The sequence below is a fragment of the Crocodylus porosus genome, unplaced genomic scaffold (genome assembly GCF_001723895.1).
Source record: "Crocodylus porosus isolate Cpor-Errol unplaced genomic scaffold, CroPor_comp1, whole genome shotgun sequence".
Classification (NCBI taxonomy): Eukaryota; Metazoa; Chordata; order Crocodylia; family Crocodylidae; genus Crocodylus; species Crocodylus porosus.
Window position 1 is genome coordinate 6,793,650 of NW_017728925.1, and position 23,964 is coordinate 6,817,613.

Consider the following 23,964-nt stretch of genomic DNA (forward strand, 5'->3'; position numbering starts at 1 on the left):
GGTACAGGCTGGGGGGCTGACTGGCTGGGCAGGATCTCTGCAGAAAGGGACCTGGGGGTTACAGTGGACAATAAGTTGAATATGAGCCAGCAGCGTGCCCTTGTTGCAACAAAGGTGAATGGCAAACTGGGCTGCATTGGTAGGAGTGTTGCCAGCAAGTCAAGGGATGTGATTATTCCGCTCTATTCTGCACTGGTGAGGCCACATCAGGAGTACTGTGTTCAGTTTTGGGCCGCCCACTACAGAAACAATGTGGACAAATTGTAGAGAGTCCATTGGAAGGCAATGAAAATGGTGAGAGGGCTGAGAAACATGACTTGTGAGAAGAGGCTGAGGGAACTGGGCTTATTTCGCCTAGAGAAGGGAAGACTGAGGAGAGATTTAATAGCAGCCTTCAACTACCTGAAGGAGGGGTTGAAAGAGGATGGAGATGGACTGTTCTTAGAGGTGGCAGATGACAGAACAAGGAACCGTCTCAAGTTGCAGCAAGGGAAGTTTAGATTAGATATTAGGAAAACTTTCCCCACTAGGCGGGTAGTAAAACACTGGAACAGGTCACCCAGAGAGGTGGTGGAAGCTCCATCCTTGGGGGTTTTCAAAACTGGGCTAGACACAGCTTTCACTGGAATGATCTAATTAGGGATAGTCCTGCTCTGAGCCAGGGGTTGGCCTAGATGACCTCCTGGGTCCCTTCCAACACCCATTTTCTATGATTCTATGAAGCTCAGGACTGATCTGGGAGGAAGAGCACCTCCTCTTGCATCACCTACACCATTTCCTACGGCATCCTCTGGAACTGTCCCACCCAGGCAGTAGCTAAACATTTGCCTTACTGAGCCAAGTGAGATGATGTTGCCAGGTGTCAAGGCTTCAGGCTTTGAAATAGGAAGTGGATATGCCTCTTGTTGCTGAGCTTTATTTCTTACCCCCAACCCTTCACGGTGCTATGGTACAACAGCCCTGCCACTTGCAGGGGAGATTGGCTGACATTGCTTTTGCCAGCCTCATCTAGACTTGCTCAGAGAATGGTAAGGGGGCACGGTGCTAACAATGCAGATCATATTCACTGATCAAGTTCCCAGTAATGTCCTGTCTGGGTGGAAAAGCAGGTGGACACCCCTCTAATACAGTGGTTTTCAACCTTTATTCATTTGTGGACCCCTAAACAATTTTGAATGGAAGTACAGACCCCTTTGGAAATTTTGAATGGAGGTGCAGACCCTTTGAACTGTAAGCATGAATATTCCCACGCTTTTGAACGATAGTAACTTTTGGGGACCCCTTAGACACAGTCTGTGCACCCCCCTGCAGAGAAAACCACTGCTTTAACAGATACTAGCTGTACCACTGCTTACCATCCTGCCTAAAGGTTGAGGATGTAATGCAGATCTAGCCCTTCAGTGTGCTAATAGGAGAGTCCCACTACATCTGGGACCGTAAGCCTAGCTAGTTTAAAGCCTCTGAGATACTACAGCATTAGGTATATTTTGCTGAACTGAAGAAATTTCCTCCGGAAAGACTAGGTCCATGCAGAGACATGAGGGGATGGGAGAAGCTCCAGGCCAGATGAGCACAAGCAAGGACAGAAGTGCAGGCAATAGTATCAGATCACAGGCCACAATGGAAAAATCCAATACCATTTAAAGAGTCCTCATCCTCAGTCACATGGTTAGTGTAGTAAAAGCTCAGACTTGGTTTTGGACATGTATGCACGCACATGCACACACACGTACACACACTGTGGGGTGAGCTATCCCCACAGGAGAGGAAATAAAGGAATAGTCTCATACATTACATCCAGGTCACTATTGCTTGCTGCATCCTGGGCCAAAAAAGAAAAGAAGTCCCTAAAGAGTCTTGTGTCCCCTTATGATGGCAGGAAGGCCTGGCTGGGAAGAGACTAGCTGCACTACTGAGGGACTTTCTGTGTCTACACCCAGTGAATCCACATCTCTTCCACACAGCAGGCTCAGCCTGTGGGTCCTGTGTTGTGCTGTTTGCTGCAAGGCGGACATGGCTAAAGATTAATGCTGAAATTACTCAATTTTTAAATTAAATAAGGTCCCAGAGGTCTCCTAAAATTCTAACTAGATGTCCATTTGTCTCCTTAAATACAAACAACAGAGCTTTGAATCCATTTCCCAGAGGGGACAAGATTCATCTCCTCTCATTCTCCTCCCTCCCCACACCACACTCTAAGTGTTTCTGCAGCTGGCCGCGCTGTGTTGTGAGAGCTCGGGTTTGAGGGGGTTTGTTTGAGTTTTGGTGGGGGACAGCACGATGCAAATCAAATTGTGCACCCCTGGCGTATCACATCTGAACCGCCGCACCGGCATGGCTTTGCTGGCAGTCCCTACAGAAGGTGGGGTCTGGCAGGTAACCGGCATTCCCACACGCCCCAAATCTTCCTGGTCTCGGTATCATTTATGAGCTGATGTTCAGAGTGGGAGGGGAGAGCGGGAAAGGAGCAGGGCGTCTCCGTTCTCTTCCTGGTGCCTCTCAGGGTTAGCTGACTGGCTCTGTTTCTAATAGCCTATTCCAGGGGACTTGGAGGTTTACAGAATATGCAAACCTGCTGTCTCACTCTTTCTTTCTCAGCCTGTGCCTCTCCATGATTACCATGAGCTGGGCTGTTAGTCAATCATGCAGCTGCAGAGAGCTAAGGAGTCAAAGGGGCAAAAAGGTGAGAATAATGATATTATAGGCTTTGCCTCCCTCCTCTTTCTCCTGGCTACACTCAAAGCTGAAGGCTGCATGGAAAATTCACTGCCAAAAAAAAAGAAAGAAAGGAAGTGACCCCCTGTTCCACCAAGGCTGGAGAAGATGGTTGTTCATCTGGATCAGGATCAGGGCCAGGAAAGGTCTATGTAATGAGAATCGTTTTGCCCATCCCAAGAAATGGATGCTTTGCTATGGGCAACATGGGGTGGGAATGAAATGGTGAAGGTGCATGGGCTAAGCCCAGGACACCAAATGACTACACCACATGGTACAGGCATGGGACATGTAGAAACCCTGCCCTTTCCGAGGCCAGATGAAATTCTTCTTTTCTTCAGCTTCGGAACTTGCATCGAGGACACCATAAAGCTGTCACATATCTCTTCTCCACAGGGCTGCCTAAAGTCTGTCATGCTCATTCAAGAGCATTCTGCACCAGACATCCAGAGGACCTTTTTCATGAGACCGGATAAAGTTGCATAATGGGAGACTTGTCCTTCAAGACATGAGCCAAACCTCAGGGGGTCCCATGCCCTGACATTGAACAATTTCTTGCATCTTCCTTTGAAGAATCAGTGACTAACAGCTGTCCGAAACAGGATCCTGGAATGCGTAGACCATTGTTCAAACCTAGTATCATGGTGCCTGCAGGGTGAAAACTGACTTCAATGGGTTGAGGAGATGTGTACAGACATAGTCTGCATGTGGCATGGTCCCCAGAGACCTCCTGCAGAAGACTGCCCCAATATGTGCCTCAGTCACAACTTCTCTGCCTGTTCACGTCAGGCCAGCCTCAACCCAGAAGGAGGGCAGTGGATCGGATTTGAAAGCAAGTTGGACAGTGGCAACAGAGTGAAAAAGGCAGTGTACTCACCAGCCCCACCCCAGGCAGCTCGATCATGCCCTCTGTATTCATCTTATTGGCAGCCCTTCCACTGAGAAACCCTTCACCAAAGACCCCCCATGTTATTTTTTCCATAGCCATGGGGTAGTCATTTCACAAGTATTTAAACTTTAAATGAATGTCCTTTAGCCACGCTCACTCTCTTCTACCTTCGTGTTCCACGGACACCGGAGGAGCCGTGTTTGGCCAGGAGAAATGTTTGTAGAAGGCAAATGTTGAGGTTTCATGCACAAGAAATGTCAGAAAGCAGGATTTAAACACTTAAACCCAAGCACTGGCATGGTGAATGCTTGAGCATTCAACAGAAGTACATATCATGTGACTTTTCTAACCAACTGCAGTTAAGTAGCACACGGACAACTGAATATTTACTATCAAACAATCAGTCCACAGAACTTTCTCTGCGCATGTGCTAGGATATGCTATGGTGATGAAGACCCAACAAGCAAACAGGGAACTGAAAGCTGGGTTTCAGCCTGGTTCCACATCTCCTACTAATGTGTTTAAATGGGTTAGCCATCTCTTCACCCAGGGGAAACGGAAAGGCCCTATTCTTATATGAATGGCTGGGAGAAGAGGAAGGGGGGCAGTGGATTCTTTCCAGCTGAGTCCATTTGCTACAACTGACTGACTTCACGTTGAGGCAGAGACTCAGCTTGTGGTGCTGTGACCAGGTCCACTGCATTTCTTCACAGTGGCAAAACAAACCCAGCATAACAGGTCCATTCTGGGTCATATCAACTCAAATTCTGTCTTTCAATGGGGTTCATGCTGTTTCCCCAGTAGGAAATGTGCCTGGTGCAACAACACTCCTGCAACGGCAACACAGAGCATCTTGGCACTTTGACCCATGCTGGCACGTAGAGACATGCCTCATCTTTCTGCACAGTAGTGCTTGCGAGTTCCTACCGGGGGCTCAAAGCTGGTAGTTGATTGACTCCGAAATAATAGGAACCTCTCCCATTCAACAGAGGATCCAGGGCTATTAGAACAAGGAGGATAAAAATAACAGATAGGAAGAGTCTGCAGAAAAAGGAAGGAAGGAAGAAATAGAGAGAAAGAGGTAGTAGACCAGTGAAGGGAAAAGAAAGGAAGAATGAAACAATGCAAACACACTGTGGGAGAGAGAATGGATAAACAGAGAGATCAAGGGGACAGGCATGGATAGAGAGAGGGGATACAAAAGGAATTACCTGGCTCTTGCAACAGAAAAATTATAGGGACCCTAAAAGGAGCATGGGTGGGTCCCTATTATTTTTGCCTGAAGCAAACTAACAGCACTAGGAATCAGAGCCTCTCACTGGACAAATGAACCCTGGCCTGGGCCTGGCTTTGGGAGGATGACATTGCCCTTGTTGCACTCCAGCAGCGAGGTTCTTTGTGACAACTGGGGGGGGGGGGCAAGGAAGAGGGCACCAATCTTTCCTGATCCCTCCCTGCCCTAAGTGTGGAAGGATGTGCCTGTGAGCTGCTGCTGTACACCAGCGCCATGGGATCTCTGTGTAGCATACGGCATCTCCACTCTGTCTGCCATACCCACAGCACTGTATCTTGACTCAGGCCATCCCCCAGCCCTCTCTGCACTTACTGTCTCCCTCACCCTCCACCCCACGTTCTCCCACACCCCTTGCCCTCTGACGGGGGCTCACTGCAGTGCCAAGAGAGACTGAGGCAGGGGGAAGAGATGAAGGGATAGAGGGAGGGAAAGCGAGAGGCAGAGGTAACAATGGATGGAGCCTGTAAGAGGGATGGATGCAGTGTTGGGGTAGGGGAGGGGGCTGGGCGCTCATGCTCGGTGGTCACACCTCTACTTGCCAGGACTGTTTCCAGACCTGCAGCCCTTCTCGTCCCACCCACAGCTGCTGCACACTGGCTCGCTCCAACTCCCTTAATCAAGAGCAGGCTTGGTGCTAATAAGTGACTTTAAGCAGGTCTGTCATTTTTGGATATGGGAATGGGGCAGGGGGTGGGGGTAAGGGGGTAGGAACGGGGAATCCGGGACATAAATCTACATATGATTAACATTTACGTTTTTGCCGGATTTGCAGAATGAGAGCGAGAGAGGAGAGAAGCCGTGTTGCAGAGGGGAGGCTGACCTCCACGCTTCGCCTGTACCTATTAGAGTAACAGTGACCTCCAGCGGCTGGTTGAGTGAATCCCGGGGGTCTGTTCCCAGGCCAGACTGCCCCTGCAGTGGTTGTGCAGAGATGAGGGTTGCAAGGTGCTAGGCTGCTTTGAGAATCTCAGGCGTGTTCCCTATCCAAATCTGAGAGGCGAGACTCCAGACCCCAAGGGGAAATGTAAAGGTGGCCCCGTGCCCGCTTCCCCAAATCCCAGGAATGTCCACAACAAAGATCTCAAGCTCTGCTTCCTGCCTAGGAGGGCAACCTTTTCATAGGCTGTTCTGTGTTGCTTTTGCTGAGAGAATGATTTGGATGCTTCACCCTGGTGAAAGGAGGGAGGGAGGAATGCATAGATCCAAGAGAAACAGTGAACACAAGAGGGGGAGACTTGGAGGGTAGGGACTCTCCTGAGTTACATGAGGCACATGGGCACTAAGTTACATTCAGACTGTTATACTGAAATAAGAACAATTTGGGTAGTACTCAGGGACAGACCCAAAAAAGTACTTAGGCTTCTATGTGGGAATTAGGTGTTTAGTAACCTTTTGGGGCTGGGCCCTTAGATTCTAACTGGCGTGAGATACATAGACAGGATAAAGACTTATCCCAGCCATTCTTAGCCAGGATTGGATGCTTTGAGATCCTTTCAAGGGTGCCCTGGAGTCCTACACAATGTTAGCACTGTAAAGTGTGAAAACATAGTTCAAATGATAAATGCAGCAATTTCAAATAGAAATCCATAATGTTAAAAACATTCTGACCCGTTGTGGTCTTTCTGAGATCTTTGCAATAGAAAAAACTGCTCTATTATTTTTCCATAATAAAAAAGAGCAAACACTAAGAGCTAGCATTTTCCAAGGGGTGCCTTGCATCTAATGAGAGGCATCTCAAATATAAAACGATCGAGAACCACTATCTTATATTGTGATAGTAGCACCTAGGAACCTAGGTCATGGTTTAGTACCCCATTGTGCTGAGCAGTGTAGAAACTAAAATCAAATAAGGAGTCCCTGCCCCTGACAGCTTACACGATGGATGGATGGATGGGGGGAAGAAGCAAGGAGGCAGAGAGGTTACTATTGCAAACATCACTCACCTCCCTAGTATCGTTGTCTTGGATCAAAGCATACAGTGGCACCACGCGGTTAATTTCCAGCAGTACCGGGGTAGGGCTGAGCTGCTCCTTGCCAGGACGCCTACACAGGTGGCAGGTAGAGGGGCAGCGCCCCTTCTCTTCACAGTGAATCTCCACACCCAAGATCAGGTGGTCATCCGACAACATCTGAGCTGTTAGCAGGCCTGAGAGGTAGGTGATAAATGGCATGGACTTGAGCTCCTTCTTGTTACCAAGTTCAGTTGTTTCTGGTTTGGGGAAGGGGAGAGGGAAAGAAAAAAATAAATGCACACAATAAATCTCAGTCTTATCAAGCATCATCTGTGCCTAAGCCAAAATTCAACTGCAGCTGCTTGCGGTATCAGTCATGTGGGACCAAGCTGAGACTCTGATAGGAGAGAAGGTTAAGCAGATCAGGGGAATGACAGGGTTTTCAGGTCAGAGCTGGGGAGAGGTGGTCAAAAAATGTAACTGCTTTCCAGACAAATGACAGTGTGGGTGTGGGTGTGTAATTTGCTGGTTTTCCCCTCACTTTTTACATGAAACAAAAGCCAAAGATGTTTGGTGTTTGGGAACCCAAAACATTTGGTACGCTGTTGGTCTTCCCACCTCCATAACTGTCTCTTCCTCCCCCCTCCCTCAATTCTTTTGCAAATGGATCAAATGGCAAATTTCCAGTTTCACAATTTTTATGAGAAAACAAACAATCAACCATATTGATGAAGCCAATGGTTGCCCAATGAGCAACTGACTCTGCTAAGGAATAGTTTTGTCCAATAATGCCCTGATGTCACGGGAAGTTGATCCAGATATACATCTACACTACAGTCACTTCAGTGGTATGTTAGGGCTCGCTTTAAACTAGCTGGCTGGGGTTCGAATAATGGTGTATCTTGCTACCTGCACTTGAGCTGGACAGCGTAAGTCTGCACAAGCTGCGTCACCAGAGCCTGAACTCCAGCCCAGACTTTCAAGGCAGGCTCTTACCCTTTCACAAACTCAGCCCAATTTGCAAGGAGATTGTGGCAGCTCAGATCTTAATCATACAAAATGAAACAAGGCATTTCCAGCCAAGTTCCGTTTGTCTTTTGGGGTGCATCAAAACAAGGATGGCCCAAGCCCCATGCGATCAGAGAAAGGGTGCTTAGATAGCTAGGCTCAGAAAAGATGACATCCCAAGTATTTCCCAGCACACAGAACTGCTCCCCTTTGGGATGGTAGGCATCCTTATTTGTTCTGAAGCAAGTCCTATCATCTAGCATGAGACGAACTATTACTACTAATACAGAAAAAGGCAACCAAGTCAAGGCCACTCCCTACAAATATATAATAAATTATAAGACTTGCTCCAAAAATTGCTCCACCTCCACAGATGTGGTGTCAAGGCTGCCCTGTCTCTGCTCTGTGACCCCTGGCTATGTGCTATGGATGACATAATAAGGAGCTACCACTAAATAGAAGGGGATAGGGAAATAAGTTAAACCTCAGAAATAAGGTTCTCATCAGTGAGGTGGACTGGCCACAGAACTGGTCTTCTTGCTGGCTGGCTGGTGACTGGTACACACTTGCCACCCACGCAGTGCTCTCTTCCAGTACCAAGCTGCCACCAGCCAGTACCCCCCACCCCACTGCACAGGACAGCCACGTCACTGGGTGAAACTATGTGTCAAACCCAGGTATAAGTATTTATATATACATTCAACACATAATTCGGGATGGGACAAACCAAGTTAAAACCAGGGCACTGCTTCTGTGTTAAGCCTGATGCTTAGCGTAGAAGAACATCCTGCTTATTCATGAAGACTGTAGCATTACCTGTGCTGCAATGGGCACAAAACTCAGTGAGCAAGGCACGGCGTTTTGAGGCTGTCTAATGAAAAGGCCCGTGGAGGTGCAGCAGGCTGTTGTTAATAATCATGTTATTATTACAGGATTTTTTCTAAAACATTTTGAATTGTTTGCAACCATTGCACAACTTTCTGGCAGTCCTAATTCCGAGGAGATAAATCTTGAAACCCTCCCTTAGTTCCTTCTTAGGCCAAAGTCTTGCCAAGGCCCATGACAGCTTTGCATGAATAAGAGCCAAGTGACAAACTGAGAACAGACTTCATGCATTTGCTCTGCCAGAGAGTGGACTCTTCTCTGAAAGCAGAGGCAAGCTTCCACCCATGGGCAGATCTAGGATTTTGAAAAGCGGGGCGCAGATGGTGTGGTGTATCTTCACAGATAACACAACACTTATTTTGCTCTTGTTAAGGAGAAACTAAAAGCTTTACAAATATGCTAGGGGGCCTACAACTATATTATTCAATTTAAGATCAAAGCAAAACCAAATATAAACTCTACTGGAATGTGGATGATATACTTAGTTTAAAAAACCCAACACACTAGGAAAAAACAGTCAAAATAGTCAACAGTTATTATTTCTTTCGTCCTGTAAGTCATTATAGTTAAATGTACATCTCTTATTCAGATTTGTAAAACAAAATCTAGTCATCTTGAGCCTCCTGATAGTGCCTCCAGTATTTCAGTCGGTCACATCTACGCCTGGGTTAGTATTACTATACCTGAGTTAAGGTTTTTAGCTACAGCTAAGAGCAGACAGCAGGGCTGTGAAACAGAAGAGAGGTATTACTAGGCATTACAGACAGCAAAATTACAACAGAAAGGATAGTGGAACGATCAAGACCAGTAAAAAAGAAAAAAAGGGTCATTACTCCCTGTGGAGTGAAAGTAGCAGGAATCAAGTAGATTTTAAAGAGCCATGAAGTCAATTGACTGCTTCTGTGCTGCCTGAGTAGAAATGCCACTGCTCCTCCCAGGAAGTTGGTTTTAAAGTTTGGGTGCAGCAGGAATCAAATGGGTTGGGGGGGGTCAACTGAACCACTCCTGGTTTCACCCCTCCATCCACCTACTGAGTCTGAAATATCAGTTAAGGTTGCAGCTTCGTGTCTATGAGAGGCTCCCGGTTGGGAAGCTCCATGGGAGACAGCCTAGACTCTCGCAGCCTATCTGCATTTTGGAGGCATGTACAGGAGAAACACTTCTCTACTTCTCCACACCCAGAATGAGTGTACATAGGAGCAGTGAAAAATGAAGGATTAAAAAAAAAAAGAACACTCAGCCCTGTGCCATGAGGAGAAGGGTGGGAAAGAAGGACAGAGCCCACTGGCATCAGCCACCTGGCCCCAAGGAATAAGCTGAGAAAGAAAGAAGGTCGCTTAGATGTTCTCAGTTTGCAGTAACACACAGCTGATCTGGCAAGGCGCATGTCAATTAGAAATACAAATAAACACAGGATTCATTCATTATTTGCAAGCCCTTGGGCCAGGGATGCAGCCCCGCCTCCTCTGTCTGGCTGTCAGCGAATGCTTGTGTGCATGGGATCAAAGGCATTGCAGGAAGAGTGAGCAAATTCCAACTAACCGATCTTTCAGTGGGATTAAAGCAGGGTAGTTGCTAAGATAAACAAAACAAGGCTGCGAAGGAGGTATCTCAGCATCTGTGGAGACGGCAGCATACACAGACATGTAAAAAGAAAGTTGGAACTGGTTACCAGAGGGATTATGCTTTTGAAAGGTGGCTCCAGGCGATTTGAAGCCTTGTACGAGAAAACCATGAAGCTGTGCTAAACTGAGTGGCTCAGGGAGGTGGGAGCCGTTCTTCCTACTTCTGGACATAATTTAAGTGGAGGGGTGGGGAGTGGGAAGGGTCCTCTCTTCCGCTTTTTTTTGATATAACTGCTGAGTGGCCTTAGAGGAAGAGACATTTCTAGTCTCAGTCTTATATATCAACTTCCAGATAGTGATACCACAGAAACCACGGCGAGGGAAGTTTGTGAGTGGTGATGGAAAGAAAATATGAAGCAAATCTGGGATGAACAAGAACAGAAGAGGAGCTAGTCCTGAGCTAGGGTGCTGGCAATGTGAATCAGAGCCTTCCTTCTCTACTTCGCTAGTTTGACAGAGAGGTTCTGCAAAGCATCACCACGTAAAGGTTGTGGGTGTCCATAAATCACCACCTAAAGGCCATGACTATCCTTAATCCTTGATGTAAGGTCTGCTAGAAGGTGGAGACTGAGGGAAGACTGTCACTGAGTAGCCCTTTGGAAGAACAGGCCTACAGTGGTTTGTGGCTACTATCTCGCAGACAGCTCTCCAAATCATACATGCACAAAATCCTGGCGATACATGGCATTATTTGGCTGTCTAGGCAGTTTCCTCGGTCTAACAACTGAATCAGTTATGGAAACAGAACATCCTTTTATCCCCTGTGCGTGGTCGCCCTAGTACAGGTTGACATACACTGACGAGGCAACATAGGGAAGACTGGCATCTATACCTAGAATAGCTAGAAAGTTCCCAGGATGTCATTTGAGTCACCCTGCTAAATCTATTGTCAAGGGATGCAGTGAGCCGTCTATCAGTATCTGGCAAAATGCAAATTCAACTCTTCACAGCTAAACCTTATCATCCTGAGTAGGAAAAAAATAAATGTTTGGAAGGTACAGGGTGGGAAGGCCTGGGAGCACAGCATAGAAAACCACATCCCACACTGCACATCTTCAGGAAAGGCACTTGAAAACAGCCCGGGATTAACAGATAGCCCAGTCCTATCACTAGAGGAATAGACCGAGAATCCAAAATTTGGTGTTCCCTTCTCAGTTCTGCCACTATTTTGGGCAAGCCAGCTCTCCTCTCCTTCCTTCCCCTCCCCTCCCTTCCCCACTCTTCTCTGTGCCTCATTTTCTTTTGTCCATTAACTGTCTTCTCTGTTTAGGCTGTAAGCACTTTGGGGCTGGAAAGGCCACTATTAATACATTCCCTACAGAACCGGGCAGAATGGTGGTTGTGCTCTTAGGTACAAGAGTAATACACACAAGGATTGGACTGAACAGTCAAGAACAATATCCCTTGGTCCTTCTGATTTAAATTCAGTGGCCCTTTGAGAAGCAACATGGGGTGGGCAAGGGAACCCATGGGAACCCTAAGACGTGAATTCAGCCAGTCCCCTTGCACTGTCTCATGCTCAGCTGATACCCCAACCAATGCGAGTTTGTATTCCAGTGTTTGTCTTTCCTCTAGCACCGTGGAATACAAATGCAGCTCAGCCAACCTTCACTTCAAGGGACAGGTATAAAGTGGGTGAACCATCACCTCTGCAAATGCAGGATGAGCTCTTGTTTGATAAAAATAGCAATAACTGAGGCTTCATCAGTTTTGAAATACAGCTTCCCTTTGCAAGAAGAAACAGCTCAGAGAACATATTCTGTGTGCTAATTCCATAGTGTCAACCTTACATTGCCCTAGCCCATGGAAAATGTCAAGACAGATGTTGGAGGTGAAGTGCAAAGGAAGCTCCAGGGGGCAGAGGCATGGAGACATGCCCTTCTCAGTATGGTGCCCTTTGGTGGTCAGTCCTCACCACCAAATGCGAAGAGGTAAAAAAGAAGCCCGGTCCTTGTTTGCATATAGGGAAAGGAAATTTCAATGGCATCCAAGGATCAAGTGGACCATAAATACCCCTGTTGCTTTCAATGGCTCCTGCCCTACAGGGGGGTTGAAGGCTATTGGCAGAGCAGTGCCAAGAGGGTTTGAGCCAGTTTTAGGGGAAAAAAACAGAAGTTTAAGACTTTCCTTTGCACATCAAGACACTGTCTCCCTTTGGAAAAGTTCCCGATTCTTGTTTACCAACCAAATCATTCCCAGACAACTGCAGCCCATTTCTGCCCACACCTGACCAGTGAAAATGTGTCTTCTTCCCACATTTTTCATGGCTGACACAGATCTTGGTCAGAGCAATTTCTCTTTGGAAGAGGCCACAATGTTCCTGTGGGAAGTGATAAGATCTCACTCTGCAACCATTAAAGAAACTCCAAGTGCTGACCAACTACTCCTCAAAGGCCAAGTGATCATTCTAGGCTTGTGCAATATCTTGCAGCAGATCAGGGAGGTTACCCACAGGTCGGCCAGCCCTGATTATGCAGCAAGCTCACCCTGGACCCTCAAGAAAAAAAAAATCTCTAGACCAGCAGTTCCCAACCTCTGACAGCTTGCACACCACCAATTTAAAATAATACAATCTTAAGTACCACCAGCAAATTATTGCTGTATGAAGTAATTATAATAAATCTGACAGGTTGTCTGTGTACCACTGGTGGTACCCGTACCACAGACTGGGAACCGCTGCTCTAGACCAGATGACTCATGAGAGACTTAACAAAGCTTTCTCTGGGGGTGAAGCAGAAACAGGGCAATGTATTCACTTGTCTTTATTATAATCAAATTCCTGCTTTAGAGCAGTGCTTCTCAACCATTTTGTACCGGGGTCCATTTGTAAACATCAATGGCCAGTCCTGACCCAGTAAATCGTTAACGTAGAAAACAGCCACCTGGCCCTGCCAGTGCTCCTCATTCCTGACCCCGACTGCAATTCTACCAGTCTGCAAAGGAAAACCCACTGTTTCCCATGTTTTTCTCCTTTAAAAGATAACCCATTTTCAAATTTTGTTCACAAACCTTTCATATTTTTGTAACCCATTTTGGGGTCATGACCCACGGATTGAGAAAAGTTGCTTTAGAGCATGGGATCATTTTGTAGACCGAGACCCTTCTGGTGGAAGGGGTTGCTCCTACTTATTGCTCAATGTTCTTTTGACTAATATTTGATCAATACTAAAACAATTTGAGGCGCCATTGCAGACCAAATGATTGGAAGCGTAGATTGCTCAGCAGACTGAGAAAGTATTCCAGACCCTTTTACTATGCAGCTGCTACCCTCCTGAAGCCCCAAGTGGCAATGCCTTGGTCACCAGTATTGGGTTACAATTTTGTGAAATAAGCTAGGCATCTCAGGCAACTTCTTAGCAAACACGTCACAAAACCCATCACCCTATGAACTGCTCCTCTTCCTAGGAGTTATGGCAAGTTGGCCAAATATTGAAAGAGAGAAAGAGAACTGACAACATGTTCTAATGGAAATGGTGTCCCCCTACTAGGGGTAGGTTTGCAAACACCTCTGGTAAATCAACACTATGAATCAAGACAATCATCGGGTACGTTCAAAGTGACCAAAGTCACCTTCAGAAAATGATGGTTCCCTTGAAAAAACACAGAGCCATTCTGACAGCAGTCTTTCTCTGTGCATTTCATCCTCACCTGGTGTTCACCAGAGCCCAGCAAAATAATAGGGAGGAGAATGCCAGGTTTTGTGGAGCTCACCCTCTACACTAGGCCTGCTTTGCTCCTGAACCTAGTCATAACAATGTTAGCCAAAGAAGAATGAGCAAGTTGTTTGATTTTTCTTCCTTTCTCTTTTTCTAAAACAAGTTTCAATTCAGTATGAAGGATGATTTGCAATGCCAGAAACCTACAGGGATTCTAATGAGTGTTCACAGGTGAGAAAGAATATGGAAAGGGAATCAATCACTTTATTGCATTAATTTGAGTAGAAACATATTTAGAGTCAGAGGACTCAGGTCTTGGTTTCAGATTTTTCTCTCCTTGGAGTCACTTTCTGTGCTAAGGAAATAATCAAGTGCAGACAACAAACCCTCCCTGTTGTTCATCCAACTGGTGCTGAAAAATGGAAGTGTAGAAGGAGTGAACCATTTTCAACCCTGCTACAGAAACCTCCCAGCACCTCAGCTCTGGAAAACAGGTTTGCCCAGAAGAGCAAGCAACATAAGTTTGCTTCCAGATTAGACTCACATAGATACATGGGGCTACTTGTATAAGTAGCCACTTATGTGCGTAGGAAAAGACTCTCTCCCTGCAAGACAAACTCTGCTGTGAACTGAGGAAGCCCTTCTTATGCCTGGAGGCTCAGTTTGTCTTTTGTTTCTAGTTTCTGTGTGATATTCCTAAGCATCATTACTGCTGGGGCCCAGCTGACAGGCTTCCTCCTTAATTTAAAACACTTACGGTCCAACCCTATTACTGGTGAAGTCAATGGGAGTTTTGCCATTGGCTTAAATGGGATCAAAACCAGACTCTGCAATTTAGCATTGAAATGCCGTCTCCAGCTTCCGCTGAAGCCAACAGAAACACTCCTCCCATTGTCTTAAATGGAAATTGGGTCAGGTCCAAAATAAGTAACTCAGTTTTACTATACAGGTCTATACTACATGGGTTTTTCAGTACCATTTCCCAAAGTATTAATACTCACAGTGTTGCTCTCAGAGGACATGACATAACTTGTGCTCTAGTGGGACAAGGTCTTTGAGGGTGACCACTTTTGTGTCAATTCAAAACCTGACATATGGAAACTTTCTTCGGAGTGAAGAGGTCTACGGACAGGATGCTGAAATACAGTCGTTCAAATGCGATGAATGAGCAATTCCTTATCTACTTTTCCATCTGTACATGCTTTATTTTATTTTATTTCATTTTATTTGATTTTATTTATTTGCTAATGCTCCTGGCGACTCAATGAATCCCAGCAACATCTGTTTGTAAGCAGGGTGCCACGGATGTGGTTAGATGCATCACGGCAACTTGTGGGAGTTATTAGTTTGTTTATTTGTCTGAAAGATGTAAAAAATAAAATAAAATAATGGCCTTTTGCTTAGCATGAAGCTTTACATAAGTACAGGCGTGTACCACATCAGGAAGTGTCCACAGATAACTGAATGGCTACTCTTATACAGACCTCTGTGCGTGTGTACTCCCACAGTGGTTTTAAACGGTCCACATTAAAGACAAATAAGCCTTGTGCAGCCTTCTAGGGTCCTTGGTTGAGACTTGGCCTTTGAAGATGCAGAACTTATCTTCTATAGACAGCATCCCCCCCGTGCTGGGATGACAGAGGATGCTCAGTAATACTATTCATGAAATAATAACAAAAGGGTATTACCTAAAAGTCCTATGCATGTAAGCACTTTGTGACATAAGATCCTTAAGCAGATAATGGGCTTGATAACGGTCCTACATTTTTTACAGTGCCTTCTGTTCTAAAGCATCCAAAAGCAGGAATTGCTCCTAAAAACCGCAGCTTCACTGGGCTGGAATGGGGCACCTGTTTAACAGCTCAAGAGTCTGAAACAGAACTGAAAGAAAATTGCAACATCTAACTGAAAGAGCAGTGGGATTTAAGGAGGGAGACTCATGGTAACACAGATTGGGATTGTTCCCTAGGCCACCACTAACGTTGGTGAAAAGCGTGTGGATCTTAACTAGATTCGGGATCTCAGTTTTGCAGCTCATCTCAAAGACCTAACAATTTTCATCCACCTCTCTCTGAATGCAGACCCGCTGGCAGCCCAGTAGAGGGAGAGCACCACCTGCCAGTATGTGATGGGGAGTGAGGATGCATGGGCAATACATATTCAACTGCATCAGCTGCCAGTTTATTACTTAGTGGAATAATATCCCATTTGTTTGCAAATTCATCTAAAGGGAGTTAGAAAGAAAATCAATGGATGTGTTTGCCTGGGAGTTTCTCCTGTACCAAGACATTGTTAGAGCAGTAACCAACAGAGCCATGAAGTGCTCTGACAGCTTCAACTCTGTCTGCTGTTAGTTATGGGCAAACATTACTCAGATCTGCCACAAAAGCCTGAGTACAATATCCACAGAGAGCTCACCAGGGCACCTTCAGTCTTATGTATGTGCCTGTACAATAGCTGCATAGTGCTGAGCATGCTGTCAGAGCTCAATAAATAACAATAATAAGGGCTTGCAATATTTATGCTGAACAAACCACACAGCTAGCTGGATCACGCTGAACGGAGCGCACGCACGTGGCCTGTTAGGACAGGCTGGGCTCTGTATAAGCTCCTTCAAGATGGGGGAACTGAGCTACCACAGAATTAACCTGATCCTTGGAAAGACCTTGAAACTGTAAACTGTCTATGCATGGGTACAGCCTGCGTAAAAGTGACTAAATGGAGGTGAGGTGCAGGGGGAGGAGGAAGGCGTGGGTGGCACAAAGGTGAGTGGGAAAGTGAGCCATGAGCATGGAGGAATATTTTTGTGTACCAGAATAGGATGCACGTGTGTGCACAGGAACATTGAATGCATGTGCCTGTGTGCAGCAGGATAAGCACATCAGAATAGGAAAGAGAGCGAGGGGACTCTGTGCATGTGTGTATTAGAGAGGAAGAAAAATGAGTGTGCACACAGTGTGCATGCACACATGTGAGCAACAGCAGGGATGTGTGTGTGCACCCAGCTTCGTTTCAAGTGTCTCTTGGCCGGGGCACATAATTAAGCCGCTTTCTGTAAGTGACTGGTGCCCTCTAGTGGTTTTAAAGAATGATGATTCTCGGGTCAAGAACATCAAAGCTCAAGTACCTTGAAGCCTCTGAAGCCTTGAGCTTGGGTTGATCACAGTCCTGAGGTTTACAAAATCTTCAGAAGGGAAGGAGTGATTTACGGCCATGTGCCTTGAGTCCGGGCAAACTCGGCTTTGGTGCCTTCACTGTGCAGGACCTGCGTTTGTGAGCTGCAAGAGCCCCTTGTATAGATGCGATACGGGCCTCTGCACATGCCTTGTGAATGTGTCAGCTTGTTATCCGTGTGTGGAAGAGATACAGCCAAGTCCCTGAAACTGAGGGTGGGAAGGGGAATAAGCAGCACATGAAGAGCAATAGCAAACTAATTGGAAGGAGGCAATGGTACAATAGGCATGCCATCATCTCAGACTGACTTAGGAGTGCCTTGCTCAAGACTAGAAGTATGCCCTGGAGGGTTCACATCCAGCCAAGCAACTGAACTTTACTGCTGATGGGCCTGGCCAGATCCCAGTGACTAAGCCATCCACATCATGAAATCCACCCCAGTGGGCACTTCCTCCTTGGCAGCCTCCACAGAGAGGGCAAGGCCGAACCAGACCATAGAGAGGGACCCCTGCTCAGTCCTGGGAACAGGCCTTTCTAGGGTCAGGAGCACAGTAACCTTCAGGGTATGCTTCAACCCTGTCTACTGTTAATTATGAACAAACATCACTCAGTTCTGCCATGAAAGCCAAAAGACAGTATCCACAGAGAGCTCACCAGGGCACCTACAGTCTTATGTACGTGCCTGTACAATATGAAGAGCAGCAGTGAGACCTTTCAGTGATGCTACCTGTGTGGTAGCTGTTGTGCAGCTGGAGGGCAACACTCCTGAAAGGGTGTGCTCTGCATTACAGTCCCTGTTAAACTCAAAGGCAGCCAGACCTGACATGGTGATGTGTAGAGGCAGGAACAAATTGAGAAAGAAACCATGAGAGCAGGCTTCCTGCAGAGAATCCACACTTCTCAATGATGTGGGCTGTGGAATGTCAGGAAAGCTTAGCAGCAACTGTGTATTTGCTCTTAATTTCACAGACAAACTGGTTTCTGGCTACAGAACACAGGGCAGGGCCTAAGCACCTGCAGAGCACACCCCTGGGGGTCCACAACACCAAGATGTCCTTGATGAAAGCAAGGCACAGTGATTTTACAGTTTAGTGAGAACTCCCTCTTCCTGTATTTTCAAGGCAGATAAGGGTCTTTGGGTAGATGTGATAACTTTAACAGACCAACTAAATAGTTGGAAGAACTGTTCTTTGCAAGCTTTCGGACACAAACACCCTACTTCAGGCATGGAGTCTGTGGTTACAAGGGCACCAGATGCCCTTGGGCCCATCCTATAGAAAGCACAAGGAAGATGTCTGGGAGACAGAATCATGCCTCAGTCCTTGGGATGCTGGAGCCTGTTCTGAGTGAAGAGCAGGCTCAGACAATAGGACTAAATTTAGCCAGCTCTGCAAACCATAAGCACAGCCCAAGAGCCTGTTCAGGCTGGGAAAAGCAGGGAAATGTTTTGCAGCCACACAAATAAACCCCTATAAGGGGCAAAAGTGGAGAAACTCCCTACTTCACCTTTACAAGGTGCTCGCTCTTTAGAGCCCTTTGAGGCCTGCACTGTGACCTTGCTGTGTGCATCCCTTGCTGTCTGCATTGCACCTGGCTCATTAGGAGATGGATGGAAGCCCTATGCTGTACACTCATAGATGGGACCCCGTGCTCTCTCCAAGTGATTGCGGGACTGTGCCTCATCAAATCGAATGATGCTTCAAGGGCTCATCTCTGCAGCTCAAGGATCACTCTCTCTTTATCCTGGAAGGTCAATATTAAACCCACTCCTCCACAACACGCATGGACACGTGTACAATAGATTTTCCATAGCATGCCCACAGTTCATTGCCATCAAATTCTGCCTGCTTGCATCACTGCAACAGCAGCTTCCCAGCTCTGAGTCCTTCCACCTAGCTGGGTCAAAATCACTTTGGATCTGGGCTTCTAGGTCTCCATGGCATATACCTAGTAGCACTGGGTCTATACAGTCCAAGTTACAACCTCATTTCGTCACTGTTTTGTTTTTTTCAATCAGTTGCAAATACTGCCTCCCCCACTCCCAACAGCACAAGTTAAAAGCTCATTTCCTCATCTTTAAATCCTTATTCTGTGTTGTTATTGATGTGCAGTGCAGATGAGTATAGTTGAAAGGGACCAGCCTTAGAAGCTTTTGCTGGCTGCTGCGGACACTGCAGCCTGCACTAGATGCTGATGTCCTTTGTGCATTCCCTGGAGAGCACTGCACACGGAGCCTAAGCTGACATGCCTATCCTCCCCTTACCTGAAAGGAACAAACTTCAGTGCTGTGAAGGGACTTTGGTCTCCTTGGCCTGTTTTGCCCGTAATGCTGCTACTGAGAGCATCACCACTGGGGCCTGTCAGTGCCTGTCTTGTACCATGTGAATCCATTCTGTGCCAAGTCCCCACCTCATTTCACATGGGCCACCAAAGCAACCATCTCATGACAATGCATGACTAGGGCTGCATTCATTAATAGCCAAAGCCCTTTGGTCTACCAGCTCTTCCAGCCATGATGGTGTCAGGTCAGTCCATAAGTATCACGTTTTTAGCAAAGCTTATGGGCTTTTCCTTCCTTACTCATGTACCCATTGGCTGGAAGGAGTTTGCCCTGCTGCTATTCTGCAGGTAAACAACAGATAGTCAGTCCTTTTCCCAATAACAAAGTCATTTCAGAGACTTTAGGAAAACACACAAAGAACATTCACAAAGGTCTTGCCAAGTCACGTTCAGACCTTCAACACCACCTCAGACAAGGACTTCTGGCTACCACTAATTAGGCCGGAATGGGGGATGGGAGAGGGGAGGCACATTAATGACTGATGTGGGACTACAACATACCAGACAGACATGACCGTAGACAATGCCACCTCTCTGGGGAATGCGCGTCCCCGAGGGTGCTGGCACTCTATTCAGTAGATGTCCTCAGCACTCTACTGTCACCGGGGCACGAAGAGCGAAGCTAGTAAGGACGCAATGGATCTCATTTCCCCTTGTGATTCAACTCAGGGCTTGTCCCTACTCCCTAGAGAAGTGTACCGACTGACTACACTGCTGAACTCCAAAATTTTATGATAACTTCCCCAATCAGAGGATGGTGCTGCAGATTCGGGTTCAGTCTTTGGCTTTGGAGCACAAATCTGTGCACAACCCATGGTCAGAGGTAGGTTTTTAGATCCTTGTGGCTGCATATGCACAAAGAAGAGAGCCAATCTGTATGGCTGCATTAATAATCAAATGGTTAAGTGTCAGACAGTCTGGCTCCTATACCCATCTCATCTATAAAGCGCCTGCATAGTCATAATCAAGCCACAAAAAATCACTGTATGCCTCAGTTCCCCATCTGTAAAATGGGGACCCTACTAATGTAATATAGCAGATGCATTCCTTATATGCTACTAGATACCATTAGAACCCCTCCACCAAGCCTCAAAGGTCCTGAATTACTAACTTATAAAGGAGATGAGGAGAGGCTGAGGGAACTGGGCTTATTTAGTTTGGGGTGGAGTAGCAACCTTCAACTACCTGAACCAGGTTCAAAGAGGATGCAGATGGACTGTTTTCAGTGGTGGCACATAACAGAACAAGGAGCAATGGTCTCAAGCTGCAGCAAGGGAAGTTTAGGTAAAATATTAGGAAGAACTTTCTCACTAGGAGAGTAGTAAAACACTGGAACAGGTACCCAGAGAGGAGGTGGAAACTCCATCTTTGAAGGTTTTAAACACCTAGGTAGACAAAGACTTGGCTGGGATGATCTAGTTGGGGCTGGTCCTGCTTTGAGCAGAGGGCTAGATTAGATGCCACCTCCCGTGGTCCCTTCAAACCCTAATTTTCTATGATTTTATGATTCTCCTTTGATTCAAGAACAAAAATATATGTTACTGGAACAGAGCGACTTGAATATTTGCTAGAACAATGATTCTCAACCAGGGTTCATGCCATCCTTTCAAGGATGCCACACAATATTAGTACTGTTAAGTGTGCCAACACCTATACAATTCACAACATAAACCCAGATGTTTCAAATAGAAACCCACAGTGTCAAAAACATGTCTGACCTGTCGTGGCCCTTCTGAGCTCTTTGCACCAGAAGAGCTGCTCTATTTGTTTCTGTAGTAAAAATAAACAAGCAAAAGCTAAGAGCTGGCATTTTTTGATGGGGACCTCAAGTCTAAATTAATTTGAGAACCCACTGTGCTGAGGTCATGGGCTTCTGATCAGCTTTCTTTATTTGCAGGGGTTTTGATGGCAGCCTATATATCCATTATTAGAAACTCTGAGCATAAGGGGAGCTAGTCAGTTTGGGGTCTTCAAATATCATAGCAATGGCAGCACTGCATACTTAACGTGCATTGCTTAAAGATTTATCAGTGCCATGGTATTTGGCAGCCCCCAGACTGACAAGCCCCCATAATTTTCAAGTCAGGTCTGCTATTAGAAGCCTTACAAATGAAGGGAACTCATTGGTTTTGGGGTTGCTAAAACCGTGGCACCAATAACACTGTAAGCAAGGCTTGCTAAGTACATACATGCCCTGTGTTGTCAAGGCTGCGGTGCCAACAGTTTGGAAATTGCCCAGCTTCCCGAATTTCCAAGGTTTTTCTCCTCATATTTCGAGGCTTCTATTACAGCGGGAGTCAGCCTTGTTTTCAGCAGGCAAGCCACAAATTAGCTCCCCATCCTCCCAAGTGCCACTCTGATCCCTTTCCCCTACCTGATCTTCTCTTCTGCTTTTTGCTCTATGCTCCCTGACCAACCTGTTGCTCTGCTGTCTGCTCCCTGTCCTGTGCTCCCTCCTGATCTGATGCTCTGCTTTCTGCTCCCAGCCCTATCTGCTGCTGTGCTACCTGTCCCCTCCCCAATCTGCCACAGGGCACCCACACAGATGCTGCCTGTGCCACATGTGGCACCTATGGCGCAGGTTGGCTGCCCCTGTTCTATTAGATGCTTTGAAAATATAGGGAGACAGCAGCCATGAAACAGATTAGTCCAGCTCATTTCCGAAGCTCTAATGGCACCTCTTTGACAGCAGCTTCCTGTTCCCTGTTTCTGGCAGTTAAATCAAGGCCAATTAGTTACTAGGTAAAGAACTACCATTACAGTCAACATGCAATTATCCAAGTACAATGAAGTTATAAAGTAGACAGCAGAGCTGAACTATGCTATGCACTTAAGCAGTGCATGCACTTAACCAACATGGTAATTAAAATGCAGCAATACTAGATAATACAATGTGCGGGCAATGTGCTATATAAGTAAGCTAATTATGCAGTCATCCAATATTATATAAGTGAAGTACATTGCATCTATAAAGCAGTCTGAGATCCTTGGATGGAAGGTGTGATGCATCTTAGAAATATAGGAACGTAACTGGAAGGTGCCTCCTTTTTTGTCAGTAGGTAAGGAACCACCCTGCGGTCACCACCTCAGTTGCTGACACACAGCTATAGGGAACAATATCCAATATGCCAAGAACAGCTTGTCTCATGATCAGGTCCTTTCCATGTCAAATCCTACAAGCAAAGAAGGGCAGGCTGGGATGCAAACCCTGCCTGCTCTTCTCTACACTGGGGGTTGGTATTAGAGCAGCTAAATGGGTTGCTGGCCTCCAAGAAGGGAAGCAGGCCTACTCGCAAATGAAGGCAAGACCTGGCTCTTCCTAAGCCACAGCCTCAGGATGCTGCCTAAGCCACTCTTTATGTGCATCTCTGCAGAAAAGGACCTGGGGATTACAGTGGACAATAAGCTGACTACAAGCCAACAATGTGTCCCAGTTTTGGGGGTTTTTTTAAGGAATATTGTGCGTGTTCCAAGCCAAATCCACAAGTCATTAAAGAACTGAATGTGGCCCTGCACCTGGCAAACATCCTCCACCTCCTGGGGCTTCAGATGCTTCCAAATCCTTTGGCAGGCATCCTACATGCAGGCCCAAGCCCGGAGGCCTGGGGTTCAGATGTACCCAAGTTTTACTTGCCCTCAGCCATACGGCAGCAAAAGCAAGCTAGGGAGGAGTCTCCCATTTCCATAAAGTGGGCGTAATGCCAAGATCTTCCCACTGGAAATGAAAGTGGGAGGTTACCTACACATTACGTCCACGGGTACTACCCCATGCCAGAAAAGCGACTAGGAAACCCCCCATAGGGCTCCTGGTATTTCCCCTGCCGGGTAAGTATACAGCACAAAGTATGCACGATATCAATCCAAAACCAGGGCCTTTGCCAAGAAGGCTAACAGCCCACCGGGCTGCGCGAGCAGCAGCGTTGCCGGAGGGTCGAGGGCAGCGATTCCTCCCCTCGCGGCCACATCTGGAGTCCGGCGTCCAGTTTTGGGCCACTGCTATGGAAAGGACGTGGACAAATTAGGGAAGAGCCCAGCGGAGGGCAACCACAAATGGTTCGGGGGGCCGTGACAGATAAGCCGAGGGGGCCGGGCTGATTCAGCCTGCAGAGGGGGGCTGAACGGCAGCTGCGGCTCCCTCCAGCCGGCCGGAAATCTCAGGCCACGGCCCCACGGAGGACGGAGCCCAGCGAGGCGCCATGCTGTCCGGCTGCAACACGGGTGGAGGCTGGGCACCAGGACAACCTTTCTTGCTGGGGCAGGGCAGCATCGGAGCCGCTTACCCGGGCACGCTTCAGCCAAAGCCGCCTGCGGGCAGGGCTCGGTGCAGACAGGCGGCGCCCGCAGCAACCCCGCGCCGGACTACAGCTCCCAGCCTGCTCTGGGCGCAGCTCGCTGAGCAGCCTGGGAGCGGCGGCGGCGGCCGGAG

The 23,964-nt window shown here is 47.0% G+C and overlaps 1 protein-coding gene across 5 annotated transcripts in view; it reads right to left on the reverse strand.

Moving 5' to 3' along the window:
- Nucleotides 1-23,964, reverse strand: part of ASTN2 (astrotactin 2) — a 585,314-nt gene that overhangs the window by 151,247 nt on the left and 410,103 nt on the right. For all 5 annotated transcript variants that reach the window (XM_019540648.1, XM_019540647.1, XM_019540645.1 and 2 more), the window contains one exon: nt 6,842-7,107. In XM_019540648.1, the coding sequence (XP_019396193.1) occupies nt 6,842-7,107 (266 nt within the window). The remainder of the gene's footprint in view (nt 1-6,841; nt 7,108-23,964) is intronic.